Source organism: Zeus faber, assembly GCF_960531495.2.
Source record: "Zeus faber genome assembly, chromosome: 13".
NCBI lineage: Eukaryota > Metazoa > Chordata > Actinopteri > Zeiformes > Zeidae > Zeus > Zeus faber.
In genome coordinates this window covers 2717257-2734762 of record NC_137198.1, presented here as the reverse complement: position 1 = coordinate 2734762, position 17506 = coordinate 2717257, and the positions used below count along the sequence as shown (strand labels likewise).

The following is a 17506-nucleotide window of genomic DNA, read 5'->3' as shown; positions in this document are numbered from 1 at the left end:
TCTGCCTTGTCTGTCTGTCTGTCCATCTGTCTGTCCGTCTGTGTGTCTGCCTTGTCTGTCTGTCTGTCCATCTGTCTGTCCGTCTGTGTGTCTGTTTGTCCGTCTGCTTGTCTATTAACATTAATATAGAATAAAGAATTTTGAATATACAAATATCAACATACTGTATATGCATTGTCACTAAAGCAATGCAAAACTGGTACTATGTCGCCCCCCGCGGGCCACAGTAATTAATGCAGTGCGACACATCCACCATCAGAGTCAAACACAAACTCACACAGAGAACAGAAATGTCCTGAGTTGAAGTCTGAGCTGGTCTGGATTCAGCAAATAAATGATTCAACTTATTACACAACAAACTATTACAATTCAATTATTATTAATAGTCGATATGATATAAACCTGCACCCCCTCTCTGTCTGTGTGTGTGTGTGTGTGTGTGTGTGTGTGTGTGTGTGTGTGTGTGTGTGTGTGTGTGTGTGTGTGTGTGTGTGTGTGTGTGTGTGTGTGTGTGTGTGTGTGTGTGTGTGTGTGTGTGTGTGTGTGTGTGTGTGGGATTACTGTTGGATTAAGCAGCAGCTCACAGCACCAGAGAACATAGAAGAGTCCACTCAACGTGGGGGCAGTACAAGAATAGAATAGGAATTACTCTCTGCACAGTTACATTACAATCATTTGTATTACTATGACTATTTGTTATTGAGTAATACTTGATCAATAATCATATTAAAAAAATAAAAAAACAATCTGTATCTACAAAGTAAGTGAAATAAAACAAAGTGTTCCAGTGTTTATTAACACACACTGTTGATGTTTCATAAAGTCCAAAATAAATAACCAACCATTTACTAATCAGTTCCAGGTGAAATATGATCACAGATTAATTATTGATAATTCAGTACATCATTTTCTCACAGTTTGTCAAGAGTCATCGACAAAGTTTAATTTAAGGCATGTCGGCCATTGTTGGACGTACCAAAACGGGACGACAGTTCTGTCCCCTGCAGCTCTGTGTGGGCGGGGCCAGGGAAGCTCAGCTCATCAGATCACGGCTCCCGACAGACGCTCACACCATCCTGGACGCGCCCTCACAGAGGAAGCTCAGAGCCTTCCTCTGCCTCCAGGTTGAAACCTGCTGCGATTCACCCACAAACCTGTTGACTCCACAGCCAGCAGAGGCAGCGCTGGTTACGGCGGTGATTTATTCACCCCAGGATGGGCGTGGACCTTAAAGCCTCTGTGCTGTTTGGGTTGAGAGGATCCTGTGGGATTTCAGGCACGTGGGCGTGGCTGCTCCAGAATCTTCTCTGTCCGACCGCGGCGCCTGGACGACTGGCCGTGGCCTCATAGGCACCAATGTCTTCGCTAAGATGTAGGGAATCATTCAGGTATTCTGTTGTTTTTGATCGGAGCCCAGGCCGACACAAATCGAACGCCCCCTGCAGGTGTGGCTGGACGTGCTGACCCTCCTCCCTCCTCCCCTCAAGCTGCTGAATGACCCCATGACGGGAGGACCAGGAAGATGAGAGCACTGCCACAGCCAGCGGAGGGGAGGTCCAGAGCAGGCTGTTTATAGGGAGGGAGGTGGTTCCAACGCCCTGTCTGGGATGGAACCACAGGGTCTGGGATGGAACCACAGGGTCTGGAATGCTCAGCCAGGCAGGAGCTGATGTGTTCGCAGGTCAGATGTCTGAATGATCCAAAGCATTTGTCCTGTTTGAGAGTAAAGACAAAGCGGAGCCGCATCTCACCGCGGCCTCCTGCTGGCCCCCTGCTGGCCGGCCCCAGAACTATTTTCTGGTTTCCCACGTGGGTCAGGGAGATGCTTCCAGTTGATTCTACTGTGCACGTTCTGGCCTCGACCAAGTCCCTTCGGTCACAACTTTAAATGTTTCTCCGGTCAAGCATCGGAGCAGGAATAGAACATGTCCCTCGGGGGCAGTCTGAGCGGCCAGTGGGGCCGATGGAACTACAGGAGAGAATCCACCTTAAAACACGTCCCGACCCTGAGCGAGGTACAGGACGCTGCAGTTGGAGGTGGATGTACTCTGGGAAGTGAAGGTTATTTCAAGGAGCCACTTTGGCTTTTACAATACTGTGCTGTACTGTGTGGTCATGTTACTCTTTTATCTTTCTCGCTGTCTCCCCCCTCTCCCCCACCTCGCTCCCCCCTCTCTCTGCCTCTCTCTCTCTCTCCCTCCCTCTCTTGCTCTCTCCCTCCCTCTCTCTCTCCCCCTCTCTCTCCCCCTCTCTCAGATTGTCGGCTTGGTGAAGGACTTGGATGACATGAAGATCCAATATGAGAAGATGGTGTCAGACCTGCTGCAGTGGATCAGAACCAAAGTACATCAAACTACAACTAAAATACCAAACTACCAACACAGCCACTGCTTATCCGTTTGATTGATTGATTGATTGATTGATTGATTGATCTTTTGATTGCTTTATTGATTGATTGGTTGATTGTTTGATTGGTTGATTGCAGGTGATCCAGTTGAACAACAGAACCTTTCCTAACTCAGTGAGGGAGATGCAGGCCTTGATGACGGCTTTTAAGACTTACCGCACCGTGGAGAAGCCCCCGAAATACCAGGTGAGCGTTGGTTCACTGGACAGGAAACCGTCGTCGCCTGGAGCTCCTGGTCCAGGTGAACCACTATATAAAATAAAAATAAAATAAAATGATCATTTCCGCTGTGTTTCCCTTTCTCCTCAGGAACGCGGGGCAATCGAGGCTCACCTGTTCAGCCTGAGAACTCGACTGACAGCCAATAACCAGCGAGCTTACGTCCCCTCAGAGGGTACACACACAGACACTCACACACACATACTAAATACACACACACACACACACAGGGCAAGCAATGAGAAATTTAATGTTTAAATAGCTCAGCATATTGTGTGTGTGTGTGTGTGTGTGTGTGTGTGTGTGTGTGTGTGTGTGTGTGTGTGTGTGTGTGTGTGTGTGTGTGTGTGTCTGAAGGTAAAACCCTGAGTGACATTGAGAGGAGCTGGCTTTCCCTTGAGAAGGCCGAGCATGAGAGGGAGCGTGCCCTGCAGGGGGCGCTGCGGCGCCTGGAGAACCTGGAGCAGCTCGCACACAAGTTTGCACGAAAGGTGTGAAGGAAGGAGCAGATTTCCACCGAGTGACGGCGAAATGAGTTTGAATCATCACCAATGAAAAGAAACCAATAACGGTCAAATAACGGACAAAATGTTATATCATGTTACACTTTATTACGATTCTAAGATGGATTTAAATCATATCAAATCATTTCACATTTTTCCAAAGCAATTAATAAAATGTGTGGTTACCCTCATCAATTCTGCGCAGAATGGAGGTATTTTCATACTTGTTATATAATTATCACCATCAGTATGCAAATAAATATTATCACAGTGAATTACATTATTAAGTGATTACATATTACTTGTTCTTCAGCGGTAGTAGTCAAATATATAGTTACATCGTGCATTGCAGGTTTTGAGAAAAGCCGCTGCAAAGCCAGGCATCGTGGGTAACAGCTCCTCCTGGGTGACTGTGGGTCCTGGTTGTGATTCTGTTTCCAGGCGGCTCTGAGGGAGAGCTACCTGGAGGACACGCTGCGCCTGGTCCACCAGCAGGACGTCAGGTCGCTGTCCAGCCTGCAGGACGCCCAGGCGGCCACCAGGAGGCTGGAGGCGCTGGGGACCGACGCCCTGGCCAGGGGTCCCAGGTTCAACGCCCTCACACACATGGAGAGAGCCATCCAGCAAGGCAACTACCACAGCAAGGAGCAGATCACCAGGAGGTGAGGGGGAGGGAGGGAGGGAGGGAGGGAGCTGGACACTTTACGGACAAAAAGAAAAACGGAGAGAAAATGACGTCATACTGACATTAACTGACAGTCTGTGTGTGTGTGTGTGTGTGTGTGTGTGTGTGTGTGTGTGTGTGTGTGTGTGTGTTCCAGGCAGCGCAGCATCACCAGCAGGTGGGAGGTTCTGCTGCAGCAGCTGGAGGAGAAGAGATGCATTCTGGGAAATGTGGTAGAGACGCTGAGCGTGCTGAGAGACCTGGATCAGCTGTCCCTGGAGCTGAGAGAGCTGCAGGTGTGTGTGTGTGTGTGTGTGTGTGTGTGTGTGTGTGTGTGTGTGTGTGTGTTGGTTTCAGACAACATATCAGGTCAGTATCTTTGGTTTATAAACTCTCTCCCCCTCCACCCTCCTAGGTCCAGCTCTCCTCCCCTGACGTGGGTCGGCAGCTGTCGGAGGTGGAGGTTCTGCTCCAGCACCAGGACCTGATGGAGAGTCGGATCTCAGCGCACGGTGACGCTATCTCCTCTGCCAATGTAAAGAAATAGATATTAAACTAATCCATACTCATTTCAAATAGTGTTTTCAGGTCGGAAAACACACGTTGGCAGAGATGGAATGACATCAGAACTGTCCTCAGAAGGGTAGTTATTTACCTCTAAGGTTCCAGACCAGATCAGTGGATCCCAGATCAGGTTCCTCTGTGTCTCCAGGTGAAGGTCAGGGAGGATCATCAGATCCAGACCCGACTCCGAGCGCTCAACTCCCAGTACAACGCACTGGTCACACTGGGCAGCAACAGGTGCCGTACACCCCATGACCATGGAAACCACTGTATACAGGCACACCCCTCTGGATTCACATACTCACCTCCTCCCTCCCCCCCCACCCTCTCCTCCTGTTCTCTGTCCCCCTTCCCTATTTCCTCCTCTCCTCTCCCCTCCTCCCTCCTCCTCTCCTCTCCTCCTCTCCCCCTTTCCTCCTCTACTCTCCTCCGCACCTCTTCGCTCCTCCTCTCTCCTGCTCTCTCCTCCTCTCCTCCGGTCCCCAGGAGGAGGCAGCTGGAGGTGCAGCTCTCTCTCTTCATGTTCTTCCAGGACTGCGAGGAGCTGGAGTCCTGGATCTACGAGGTCTGGCTCCGCCTCCAGAGCCCCTCGCTGGGTCGGGACGTGATCCAGACCCAGCTGGCCGTGCACAAACACAAGGTCACACACGCACGCACGCACGCACGCACGCACGCACGCACGCACGCACGCACGCACACACACCACCACCAGAGTGTTAGTATCTGGGTAGGAGCCTTGGTATAATTTATATCAGATCAATATAATAACATAAATGCTTGTGATCCATAAACAGTAAATGGGGATTTGTGTTTGATAGAAATCTTCATATTCTGTATCATCATAAACATCAAAATCGTGACTATTCTGTGATAACACTGCAATCATTTAACCTAAAACATTTGTTATTAGCGCTGTCCATACTCTATTATTATATTTATATTTATATGAAAGCTCTTATTGCCACAGTTTGCACTTGGTCCTATAAACTGGTTCTGACTCTGAAGGACTCGATCACATTAATTTAGCTCCATTTTTATGGCTGTTGTGCTGCAGGTCCTGGAGGCTGAGGTCCAGGCCCACGAGGCCCAGTACCTGGGTGTGGTGGCCCGGGGCCAGGACCTGAGCTCCAGGCAGAGCCAGGCCAGCCAGCGGGCCATCCACAAGTGGGTGAGTGTCCTGAGGAGGCAGTGGAGCCACCTGACGGAGGAGGCGGCAGGACGCAGGCGGCGCCTCCAGGGGGCAGCGTCCATCAAACAGGTCGGTGTCATCAGCACCACGGCACACGGTGTTGGACCGCTTTGATTTGGGGATTCCTGGATACCGGTCAGTTTAGAACAGAACGCTCTGTCGTCTTTGCCTGAGACAAACAAACAAAACCAGACTGTGTCGGAGAAATGGAAGCTTCTCATGTTGTTTCATCTGTGAAAGAAACACTGACATTTCGAAGTGGAAGGAGCAGAAGTCGAACTGATCAACACCCACAGGATGATTCTGAAGGAGGTTATTCAGTGATAAGCACCGACTGGCTGCTCATTATCCTGCTTATTACACACGACAATATACATTATACAGTGGGGCAGAAAAGTATTTAGTCAGCCACCAATTGTGCAAGTTCTCCCACTTAAAAAGATGAGAGAGGCCTGTAATTTTCATCATAGGTTCACTTCGACTATAAGAGACAGAGTGGGGGGAAAGAATCCAGGAAATCACATTGTAGGATTTTTAATGAATTAATTGGTAAATTCCTCGGTAAAATAAGTATTTGGTCACCTACAAACAAGCAAGATTTCTGGCTTTCACAGACCTGTAACTTTTTCTTTAAGAGGCTCCTCTGTCCTCCACTCGTTACCTGTATTAATGGCACCTGTTTGAACTCGTTATCAGTATAAAAGACACCTGTCCACAACCTCAAACAGTCACACTCCAAACTCCACTATGGCCAAGACCAAAGAGCTGTCAAAGGACACCAGAAACAAAATTGTAGACCTGCACCAGGCTGGGAAGACTGAATCTGCAGTAGGTAAGCAGCTTGTTGTGAAGAAATCTACTGTGGGAGCAATTATTAGAAAATGGAAGACATACAAGACCACTGATAATCTCCCTCGATCTGGGGCTCCACGCAAGATCTCACCCCGTGGGGTCAAAATGATCACAAGAACGGTGAGCAAACATCCCAGAACCACACGGGGGGACCTAGTGAATGACCTGCAGAGAGCTGGGACCAAAGTAACAAAGGCTACCATCAGTAACACACTACGCCGCCAGGGACTCAAATCCTGCAGTGCCAGACGTGTCCCCCTGCTTAAGCCAGTACATGTCCAGGCCCGTCTGAAGTTTGCTAGAGAGCATTTGGATGATCCAGAAGAGGATTGGGAGCATGTCATATGGTCAGATGAAACCAAAATAGAACTTTTTGGTAAAAACTCAACTTGTCGTGTTTGGAGGAGAAAGAAAGCTGAGTTGCATCCAAAGAACACCATACCTACTGTGAAGCATGGGGGTGGAAACATCATGCTTTGGGGCTGTTTTTCTGCAAAGGGACCTGGACGACTGATCCGTGTAAAGGAAAGAATGAATGGGGCCATGTATCGTGAGATTTTGAGTGAAAACCTCCTTCCATCAGCAAGGGCATTGAAGATGAAACGTGGCTGGGTCTTTCAGCATGACAATGATCCCAAACACACCGCCCGGGCAACGAAGGAGTGGCTTCGTAAGAAGCATTTCAAGGTCCTGGAGTGGCCTAGCCAGTCTCCAGATCTCAACCCCATAGAAAATCTTTGGAGGGAGTTGAAAGTCCGTGTTGCCCAGCGACAGCCTCAAAACATCACTGCTCTAGAGGAGATCTGCATGGAGGAATGGGCCAAAATACCAGCAACAGTGTGTGAAAACCTTGTGAAGATTTACAGAAAACGTTTGACCTCTGTCATTGCAAACAAAGGGAATATAACAAAGTATTGAGATTAACTTTTGTTAATGACCAAATACTTATTTTCCACCATCATTTGCAAATAAATTCTTTAAAAATCAGACAGTGTGATTTTCTGGATTTTTTTTCAAATTTTGTCTCTCATAGTTGAGGTGAACCTAGGATGAAAATAACAGGCCTCTCTCAATTTTTAAAGTGGGAGAATTTGCACAATTGGTGGCTGACTAAATACTTTTTCGCCCCACCGTATATACATGTAACATATACACACTGCTATATACATTATACAGTATATATATGTAACATATACACACTACGATATACATTATATATACATGTAACATATACACACTGCTATATACATTATATATACATGTAACATATACACACTACGATATACATTACATATACATGTAACATATACACAGTACCGGCTCCGTTTGCCGTGACAATGGTCATTACTAACAGACAGTGGTCGTTATTCAGAAATAACTAAGCGCTGAGTGACACTTTTGACCAATCACAATCCAGTATTCAGGTATTCCAGTATTCAAGTATTCCATGTGGTAAATATAGTTTAATATCATATCATATAAAAGCCAGCTGCTAACGCTGCCATGGCTCCTCTGTCCAGTACTTTGCAGACGTAGCGGAGGCTAACTCCTGGCTAGCGGACAGGAAGCCGCTGCTGACCAGCGAGGATTATGGGAAGGACGAGTCCAGCACCGCTGCCCTGCTGCAGCGCCACCTGCGGGTGGAGAAGGAGGTGGCAGCGTACGGCCCCGAGATAAAGAGACTGTCTGAGCTGGCGGGGAGCGCCGCACAGCTCACGGCCATCACTGTGAGTGACACGAGAGAGACAGACAAACATATGGACAGACAGATGGAGAGACAGGCCGAGGAACAGACAGACAGACACACGGACAGACAGATGTACAGACAGACAAATGGAGAGACATTCTGATTGACAGACAGAGTGATGGACGGAGAGACAGAGGGACAGACAGACAGACAGACATACGTACAGACAGATGGAGAGACAAACAGATGGACAGACTGACAGAGAAATGGAGAGACAGACAGACAGACATATGGACAGACAGATGGACGAACAGACAGACAGATGGACAGACAGAAAAACAGACAGACACACAGCTGGAGAGGCAGACAGATGGACAGACAGACAGACAGACATACCAACAGACAGATGGACAGACAGACAGACAGGCACACATACGGACAGACAGATGGAGAGACAGACAGACATGAGACGCTAACGTCTCTCTTGTAGGCGGAGCCCCAGCAGAGTCAGATGGTCCAGTTCACTGAGTCCTCTGACGACGAGGACGGTCCAGGACCCGGGACGTCATCACCCAGGACCAGAGGCCTGAAGACTCCAACTGCCCAGAACCAGGAGAGCCGGGCCAAGGTCCGCTTCCGGTACAACCGAGGTGCGTCGGCATTTGCCGTCTTCTTCAAGTATTCCAACCGTCACCGCCAACACTGTGTTTTCATTAACGTCCATGGATTAAACACAGACGTCAACAGACAGAACCCGCCTGCTCAGACACACAAAGTGAAATTCCGCTCCGGGATTTTGGGTCAACCACTTGGGTTGTAGTCCAGCTGATGAGCAGAAGCAGCCGGAAACATGGAAAGAGGGTTACCTTTCTGGAACTGGAGTTTTTCCACCTCTGGTTTCAGATACATGAATATAAATATAAATACATGAAATATAAAGAAGTAAAAGGTAGTTCAGTTGTGACTTTGTGTTTTGCAGGCGAGGTTCTGTGGGAGCGCAACGAGATCGTAACCATCGTCAGCGCCGAGTCCGATGGAGACAGAGTCCTGGCAAGGGACGGCCGAGGAAACCAGCAAACCATCCCCAAGACCTACCTCAACCTGCTGCCTGCCGCCGTAACTACCAATATCACTGATATACCAGATCAATACCACCTCAACCTGCCACCGTAGATCAATAGGGTCCCTTTCACCTGGTTGTAGTCACCTGAACTAGTTTAGTTCCTATTGGTCATGTCAGTGCCAGCATCATCCCGGTGTAATGAGGAACGTGACCTCTCCGCGTCCTCCAGGCTCCGCCCCCGGCCCCTCCCTCCAGCGACAGCGCTGCAGAAAGCCTCGGCAGGAAGTTGAGTCGCCCGCGTCGCAGCCGCTCGATGCGTCGCAGCACCGCTGAGATCCAGGCAACATGGCCGCCGGACCCCCACTACCAGAGGGACACGGTGGAGACCACCCAGTGCGGCCTGGACCAGGACCACGCCTCCCTGCAAGCCCTGGCCAAGGTGAGGCGCACCCTGGCCCCCGCCACCAACACCCTGCCCTGCACTGGAGTCTTAAACCCAGCCGGTGTCAGTGCGACGGCAAGCCGCTGGGGACTTATTGATCCAAATCAATCAATCTGTTGCTTTATTTTTGTGCTGTGCAATCACCACGAAAAAACAACCAACTACACATAGTATGAGACAACAAACATCCATATTGATATTAATATACAAATGTGCATCCAACGGATGGATGATAGATGGATGATGATGGATGACTACATCTACGTTATATGCTGTGTTCTACCTGCGGCTGCTCCATCAGGGTGATCAGAGCCAGGCTTAGGATGTTGAACCACACGTTGACTGTTCTTCTTACTCTAATAATGTTTCAGATGTTTTTATTTGATTCTATTCTCACTTTATTTTGTTGTTGTTGTTGTTGTTTGAGCTGCTGTAACACCTTAATTTCCTCTCAGGGACCAATAAAGTATCTATCTATCTGTCTATCTATCTATCTATCTGTCTGTCTGTCTGTCTGTCTGTCTGTCTGTCTGTCTGTCTGTCTGTCTGTCTGTCTGTCTGTCTGTCTGTCTGTCTGTCTGTCTGTCTGTCTGTCTGTCCGTCCGTCCATTCTTAAGTTATCGTGGCCCTAACACGCCGTCGTACACAATCAACCTGAAAGTTAACTAGAGGATGGAAAAATGGAAAATGTACAATAAACTTAACAATCAACATAAAATATGGAAATATAGAATAAACCTATTGATAAACAATACATATAAACCTAAAAATAACAAAATCAGCAAAAATGACCACAAGGTTTGCAATGTACATAAACCTAAACACTAACTAGAAGTGTTCCTAAAATACCTTAAATCAGATGAAGATAAAATTAAGTAAACATACATGAAGTTGTACATGGATGATGTAGGATGACGTCACGCTTTGATTCTGTTGATGCTGATGTTTCTCTGTTTCAGCGTAAGAGGAGGATCCTGGAGGAGACAGGGCGGCTGCACCACTTCCACAGCAGCTGCCAGGAGTTTGAATCCTGGATGAGCGACAAGGAGAACGTCCTGAACACCTTCAGCTCCCCTGCAGACAACCTGCTGGTGGTACAGTCCAAATACCAGGTGAATATATATCAACCATAAGAACTACCCCTGGACAACAGCATCACTTCCTGTGGGACTTAGACGCCTCGTGTGTGTTCTCCAGAACTTCCTGACCGAGCTGGCGAGCGGGCGTGGCCAGCTGGATGACATCATCAGGCTGGCGGCCGAGCTGGCGAAGAGCCGGCACAGCAGACAGAGAGACATCCAGGCGAGAGAGAGACAGGTGTCCATCAGGTGAGGACAGAGCTAGAGCACATAGCTCTGCTTCGACCTGATGTTCTTCTGGAACATCTAGAACTACAAGGAGTTTACAATTGAAGTGAACAGTGAAATGTATAATACTCTTATTGTCAACAGTAGCTACGGTCCAGTGCGTCTTCAGTCCCATATTCGTCTGCACTGGGATTCCATTCCCTTCATTAAGTTGGGATAATACATTACAAGTATGAGAGTATTATTATTATTATTATTATTGTTATTATTATTAGTAGTAGTAGTAGTAGTAGTAGGGGTCTAAAACTGTCTGGAACACCATCTTCGGCATAACACATGAACAGGGTTGTGTCGTGTTTGAACTGCACTGTCACAAACACCTCGTGGTTGAAGTTTTTTGATCGATATCGATATTGAAATTTATCGATATCACAGACGCGGTCCAATGCACTTCATGCCGAAATATGTCCAACCAGGCTAAAAGTGTCCGGAACACAAACTACGGCAGAAGCTACGAACACGGTTGAGGTGTCATTTAAACCGCTATGTCACAGGGATGTTGTTGTTTAAATTTCATCCAAATCGATTGACATACAATCGATTGCCGATATTAGCGAAATACCAAACAACTTTGACCCAAATTTTCTGCTGTCACTTTTCGTAAACAAAGTGAACGAGATGAGATTAGTCAGTAAGTAAGAAGAGACACTTAGTAAGATTCTTTATGACATCATACTATTTTCTATAAATGTATAGATTCATATTGAGACACACGTGTCCAGTGTGCGGTGTAGACTCCGTCACTCTGTACTTGTTTAGACGTTACAAACGATTGATTTACGTGTATATTTCTAAAGCTTCTTACCTGATTGGTGTCAGTACATCTGTTAGATTGATATTTTAAATCTGTGGTCCACATCACTTTGACGGATTAATGAAACATTGAATAAAAAGTAGTCGTTATACACTGGTCAACATGTCCAGTTGAAACCACTGAAATGTGCAATTGAGTGATGCGTTCAAGATCCAGTGAGGTATCTGAAAAATAGAAGTCAGGAAATGGTTATTACTTGCAGAAATACCACAACGTTTTTGGTATTTCATGGAAACATAACTTACTGAAAATATAATCCAAGTGAAAAACGTAACAAATAAATGACATGGCCGACACGGCACCAAACGGTCACTCGCCACTGAGAGAGCAGCTCTTTTTCCACAGACAACCCGGTAAGTTCTAACAATGAGAAGTTCAGCTTTACAGGCAAACATGGCAGTTGTTTTAAAGAAAGGAGGTTGCGCTGTGTAGACCGCAGAGCGGTTGCTCCACGAGACGACTGGAAACTGGACTCTGTGTGATGCTGCCTGCAGCTATATTTATTGTTATTATTATTATTATTATTATTGTAATTATTATTTCTACTACTAGACCGGAATAGCCTCCCCCCTACGTGCATCTCAGCAAGAACCAGGTTCAGTTTGTCCTCCTGTCTCCAGGTGGGAGAAGATCCAGCAACTGAAGGACGAGAAGGGCCACGCGCTCCTGAGCATGGCGGACGTCCAGTCCTTCCTGCGGAGCTGCCAGGAGGCCAAGGCCCAGCTCCAGGATCAGCTCCAGGACCAGCTCCAGGGCCAGACCGCACAGTTGGACTGCTCCCCGAGTGCCCTGCAGGTCCAGCAGCAGAAGCAGAACCAGGCCCTCAGGGACCTGCACACCCTGGAGGGGAAGATAGCCTACCTGAAGGGCATGGCTAAGATGTAAGGGCTGAGCATTGGTTTAGAACATCTTCATGTTCGTGGGGGAATCCAACAAAGGAAATCAAATAGTGAAAAGAAAGACGGATAAATATTAAACTTACTTTTAGTTTCATCAATTTAGACCTTGAAGTATCAGGATCATTCATCATCTTCAAACATTTCTCTTGAATTATTTGTTTCTCCTCCTCCAAGCAATTTAAAAGCCAAAGAGCAAATGTTTGTTTTCCTGTGGTTTTCATGATGGCATAAATCATTTTCTTTTACCGTATATTGTTTTCATTTCCTGTGTGACAGGAAACAGGACTGTAGTCCAGCAGAGAGTGCAGCCATTTTGAAGGAGGTGCGTGGTCTGGAGGCGCTGCTGGAGCAGGTGAGCTGGAAACGGGAAATAATCCCCTTCCGACAACTGATTCCTATTGGTCCCCTGTTCTCTAACCCCACCCCCTGCTCCTGCAGGTGAAGCTGCAGGTGGAGGAGCGACAGCGCCTCCTGGAGGTGGCAAGGCAGCTGCACAGCTTCCAGCTGCAAACCAAGGAGCTGCAGCAGTGGGTGGGGTCGGTCCAAGATCGCCTCCTGGAGGAGGAGCCTGCTACTGATGTAGCATCCGCACTGGCCCTGATGGAGCAGCACCAGGACCTGTGGAGGGAAGTGGAGGAGCAGAGGAGAAGGTGAGTAGGGCGGTGGAGGAGCAGAGGAGAAGGGATTAGGGAGGTGGAGGAGCAGAGGAGGAGGTGAATAGGGAGGTGGAGGGGCAGAGTTGGAGGTGAAGTGGGAACGGGAGGGATGTGAGAAGAGAGGAAGGAGTAGAGGAGGAGGTGAGTTGGGAGGTGGAGGAGCAGAGGAGGAGGTGAGGTGGGAACGGGAGGGAGGGAGCAGAGGAGGAGATGGGGAGTCACCAGGAGGAGTGAAATTCTGATTTCCTGGAGAGACTGATGAGAAGCAGTGGGTGGAAACCAGGGGTGCACAGGAAGTGATGTCATCATCAGGTCAGGAAGTCCGGTCCAGCCAGGTCCAGACTCCAAGCTGCAGGGCTCAGCGATGTGCTTCTGTCCTGTCAGACTGGAAGAGCTGGAGAAGCTGGGGAAGTCTCTCCTGAAGACCTCCACAGGAAGGAGAGGGGGCGTCAACATCAATCAGACACTGGACAAGCTCAGCACTGATTGGTCCAAGCTGGAGAGGACTTGGGCCAATAGGAAGGAGCGTTTGAAGCAGGGGGTGGAGCTCCAGAGGTTCAACCAGGAAGGAGACCGGATAGAAGCAACTCTGTCTGGACACGAAGCCCGAATGATGGTCACCGACCTGGGGGTGAGATGGAGGGAGGGATGGATGCATTGATGGGGGAAGGGATGAATGGATTGAGGAAGGGAGGGTGGGAAGGAGGGAAGGAGGGAGGAAGGGAGGGAATGAGGCAGAGATGGATGAATGGATTGAGGGAGGGATCGATGGATGATAGAGGAAAAGGGGAAGGGAGAGATGGAAGATGGATGGATTGGGGCGTAGAGGGGAGATGGATAATGGCTGGATTCTGGGAGGGATGGATAGATTGGGGGGGGGGATGGATGGATGTATGATGGCCTGATGGATTGAGGGAAGGAGGGAAGCAAGGTCTGAAAGGAGGGATGGATGGATGGATGGATTGAGGGAGGGATGGAGAATGGATGGATAGATGGATGGATGGAGGATGGACAGTACAGATCAGATAAGAATGCATGTGGGTGTGTGTCCCTCAGGACTCCGTGGACAGTGTCCACAGTCTGCTGGGCCGGCAGGTGGAGACGGACGGTGTCCTGAAGGCTCTGGACCAACGCATCCACCTGTTGACGCAGCACAGCATGGAGCTGCTCACCCAACACCACTACGCCGCCAAGCAGTGAGAAGCCGAGCGACATCAAAATATATTATTTATTCATGTATTCATCTGTAAACGTACAAACTGACAGATCATCTGATGTTCTCCATGAAACCTCCTTTTACAAAGTAGAAAAGTCTTGTTGTGTGTGGAGGTGAAACGCTGTGTCCTGCTTCTGCTGCTGTCCCAGCGTCCAGGAGAGGAGTGACATCATCCAGAGGAGAAACAGGAAGTTGTCAGAGACTAGCAGAAAGAGGAGAGCGTTGCTGCTCGACTCCAAGAAATACCAGGTGAGTCAGCAACTAAATACCTGCTAACTAACTAACTAACTAACTAACTAACGTACTGACTGACTTACTGACTTATATTATTGTGTGTGTGTGTGTGTGTGTGTGTGTGTGTGTGTGTGTGTGTGTGTGTGTGTGTGTGTGTGTGTGTGTGTGTGTGTGTGTGTGTAGGAGTTTGAGCGTGACGCCGAGCAGCTACTCCAGTGGATGGAGGAGAAGTTTCTCCTGGCTGAAGATGCAGCGGGTGGAGACGCTCAGAACATCCTGAGGAAGCTGAAGAGACACGAGGGGGCGGAGCGAGAGATGAAGAACAACCAGGTGTGGCTGGACACGCTGACGGAGGTGAGCTGTCTGTCTGTCCGTCCGTCTGTCTGCTGAGTGTAGACTGAGCGACCTGTTGCCTTGCGGCTCCTGGGGAGTCAGGGGTGAAGTTGCTGGAGGGTCAGGGGTCAAGGTGCAGGGAGTCAGGGGTCAAAAGGTGCTGGGGGGCAGGAGGCTGGCTGCACCTTTGGGGGCTCCAGGTCTCTTGCCGAACACCAGTGGAGCTGAATACTGACAGGGGGCAGGGTGCTGTCCAAGGTCCTGGAAGAATTGGAGGTCCTGAGCATGAAATATTTGATATTTTTTTCACACAATATATTTTAACTGAAAAGCTTACACTGAATATTCTGTGTGCGTGCGTGCGTGCGTGCGTGCGTGTGTGTGTGTGTGCAGCGTGGTAAGGACATGCTAGCTCAGGGTCTCCACAGCAGTCAGAGTGTGCGTCGCAGGTTGCAGCAGCTGACCAGTAGGTGGAGCTGTCTGCAGAGCAAGATGGAGGAGAGAGGAGATGAGCTGAGACAGGCTGGACAGCAGGAGCAGCTCATGGAGCTACTGCAGGTAACTAACCGACTAACCAACTAACCAGTTAACCAATTAACCAACTCTCCAAGTAACTAACTCCGCCTTCCTCTCCCAGGATGCCAAGCTGAAGATTGAAGTCCTCCAGCGGATGCTTCACCATGCTGCCAGAGGGCACGACCTGCGGTCCAGCAGACAGCTGCTCAAGGTAACCTGTCTCTCCACCTATCTGTCTCTGCCTATCTGTCTCTCCACCTGTTTGTCTGGCTGTGTACTCTCCTGCAGTACTGACTGTTATGTGTACTGTCCTGCAGGAGCACCAGCAGCTGGAGGAGGAGGCCAGGGAGCTGGCGGAGAAGATCAGCTCCATCGTCAGCAGAGCCAAGGACCTCGCCTCCACCCACCATGACTCCCGCCGGATGCTGACAGAGACGGACACCTACCTCCGACTGTGAGCTCCACCTCTCCTGCTGTGAGAGCAGTAGAAACAGTGTTGGAGTCGTGTTGGTAGTAATAGTAATAATAACTGCAGCAGTTGGGTTGGGGTTAGTAGTAGTAGTTAAGTTAGCTAGTCACTGTGTTTGTTTCCTCCAGCCTCCTTAAAGCTGCTCTTGCGTGTGCTGGTTGTAGGTTTGAATCCCTGCGGAGGCCCCTGGAGGAGCGCAGGGCCCAGCTGGAGGGCTGGGTCCAGCTGTTCAGCTTCTACCACGACCTGGACCTGGAGCTGAGCTGGATCTCCGAGCACCACCCTGCGTCCGGATCTTCTGGGTCCTACCACAAGTCCTTGAGTGGAGCGCTGAGCCTCCTGCAGAAACACAAGGTACCACGCCGGGGAGGTACTGCCGGTACAAGTACAACTAGTACATAATATATATAGTATATACATAATTACATAGTACATATTACACAGTACATAGTATATACATAATTGCCTATTCCATATACATAAGCATATCCCCTCTATCTATTCCATTTCATTTCATTTAATTTTATTGTATTTTATTTTATTCTATATATTTTTATTTTTATTCTATAAGTATTCGACTTACTGTATTACGTTTTAGGAGTCAGTTAGTTGGTCTTTTAGAAATAAATTGTTTCCTAGGACATATTGTGTGTTATCACCGGGTGCGTTGCATTAGATTTCACTGCATATATGTATGAAAGTATGTATATGTATGAAAGTATGTATATGTATGAACGTATGTATATGTATGAAGGTATGTATATGTATGAAAGTATGTATATGTATGAACGTATGTATATGTATGAAGGTATGTATATGTATGAACGTATGTATATGTATGAAAGTATGTATATGTATGAAAGTATGTATATGTATGAACGTATGTATATGTATGAAAGTATGTATATGTATGAAGGTATGTATATGTATGAAAGTATGTATATGTATGAAGGTATGTATATGTATGAAAGTATGTATATGTATGAACGTATGTATATGTATGAACGTATGTATATGTATGAAAGTATGTATATGTATGAAAGTATTTATATGTATGAAGGTATGTATATGTATGAAAGCATGTATATGTATGTGACGAATAAACCTCTTGAATCTTGAATGAAAATCTTACAAGTACTAGTACACTTTTGGGAGCAGCAGCGATAATAGTTGTGCTGCTGGTACAGGTACTACTCTTAATTTCTGTGAATATGTGTGTCATCAGGAGTTGCAGTCGGAGGTGAACGCTCACCGCAAACACCTGAACAAGGTTCTGCAGAAGGGGCGGAGCCTGGGTAAATCCAGCCAATCAGACGGAGAGGAAGTCCTACGAAGGTACGTACTGTTAACAGATACCGTCTTGTGAACATACACCGTCTTGTTAGCTAAGGAGGCAAACTGAGGAAGAGCAC

General features: G+C 48.0%; 1 protein-coding gene across 1 annotated transcript in view; it reads left to right on the top strand.

Annotated features, from left to right (window-relative positions):
- Window positions 1-17506, top strand: part of sptbn5 (spectrin, beta, non-erythrocytic 5) — a gene marked incomplete at its 5' end in the record, with an annotated part of 54069 nt that overhangs the window by 7214 nt on the left and 29349 nt on the right. Inside the window, 28 exons of the mRNA XM_080012687.1 lie at window positions 2257-2343; window positions 2486-2593; window positions 2717-2801; window positions 2984-3117; window positions 3571-3791; window positions 3951-4089; window positions 4209-4328; window positions 4506-4594; window positions 4844-4997; window positions 5412-5615; window positions 7919-8125; window positions 8576-8735; window positions 9065-9201; window positions 9378-9587; window positions 10550-10702; window positions 10788-10918; window positions 12392-12652; window positions 12947-13022; window positions 13109-13320; window positions 13711-13957; window positions 14383-14522; window positions 14692-14791; window positions 14960-15130; window positions 15503-15667; window positions 15747-15836; window positions 15943-16079; window positions 16259-16448; window positions 17320-17429. Of these exons, the coding sequence (XP_079868813.1) occupies window positions 2257-2343; window positions 2486-2593; window positions 2717-2801; window positions 2984-3117; window positions 3571-3791; window positions 3951-4089; window positions 4209-4328; window positions 4506-4594; window positions 4844-4997; window positions 5412-5615; window positions 7919-8125; window positions 8576-8735; window positions 9065-9201; window positions 9378-9587; window positions 10550-10702; window positions 10788-10918; window positions 12392-12652; window positions 12947-13022; window positions 13109-13320; window positions 13711-13957; window positions 14383-14522; window positions 14692-14791; window positions 14960-15130; window positions 15503-15667; window positions 15747-15836; window positions 15943-16079; window positions 16259-16448; window positions 17320-17429 (4238 nt within the window). The remainder of the gene's footprint in view (window positions 1-2256; window positions 2344-2485; window positions 2594-2716; window positions 2802-2983; window positions 3118-3570; window positions 3792-3950; window positions 4090-4208; window positions 4329-4505; window positions 4595-4843; window positions 4998-5411; window positions 5616-7918; window positions 8126-8575; window positions 8736-9064; window positions 9202-9377; window positions 9588-10549; window positions 10703-10787; window positions 10919-12391; window positions 12653-12946; window positions 13023-13108; window positions 13321-13710; window positions 13958-14382; window positions 14523-14691; window positions 14792-14959; window positions 15131-15502; window positions 15668-15746; window positions 15837-15942; window positions 16080-16258; window positions 16449-17319; window positions 17430-17506) is intronic.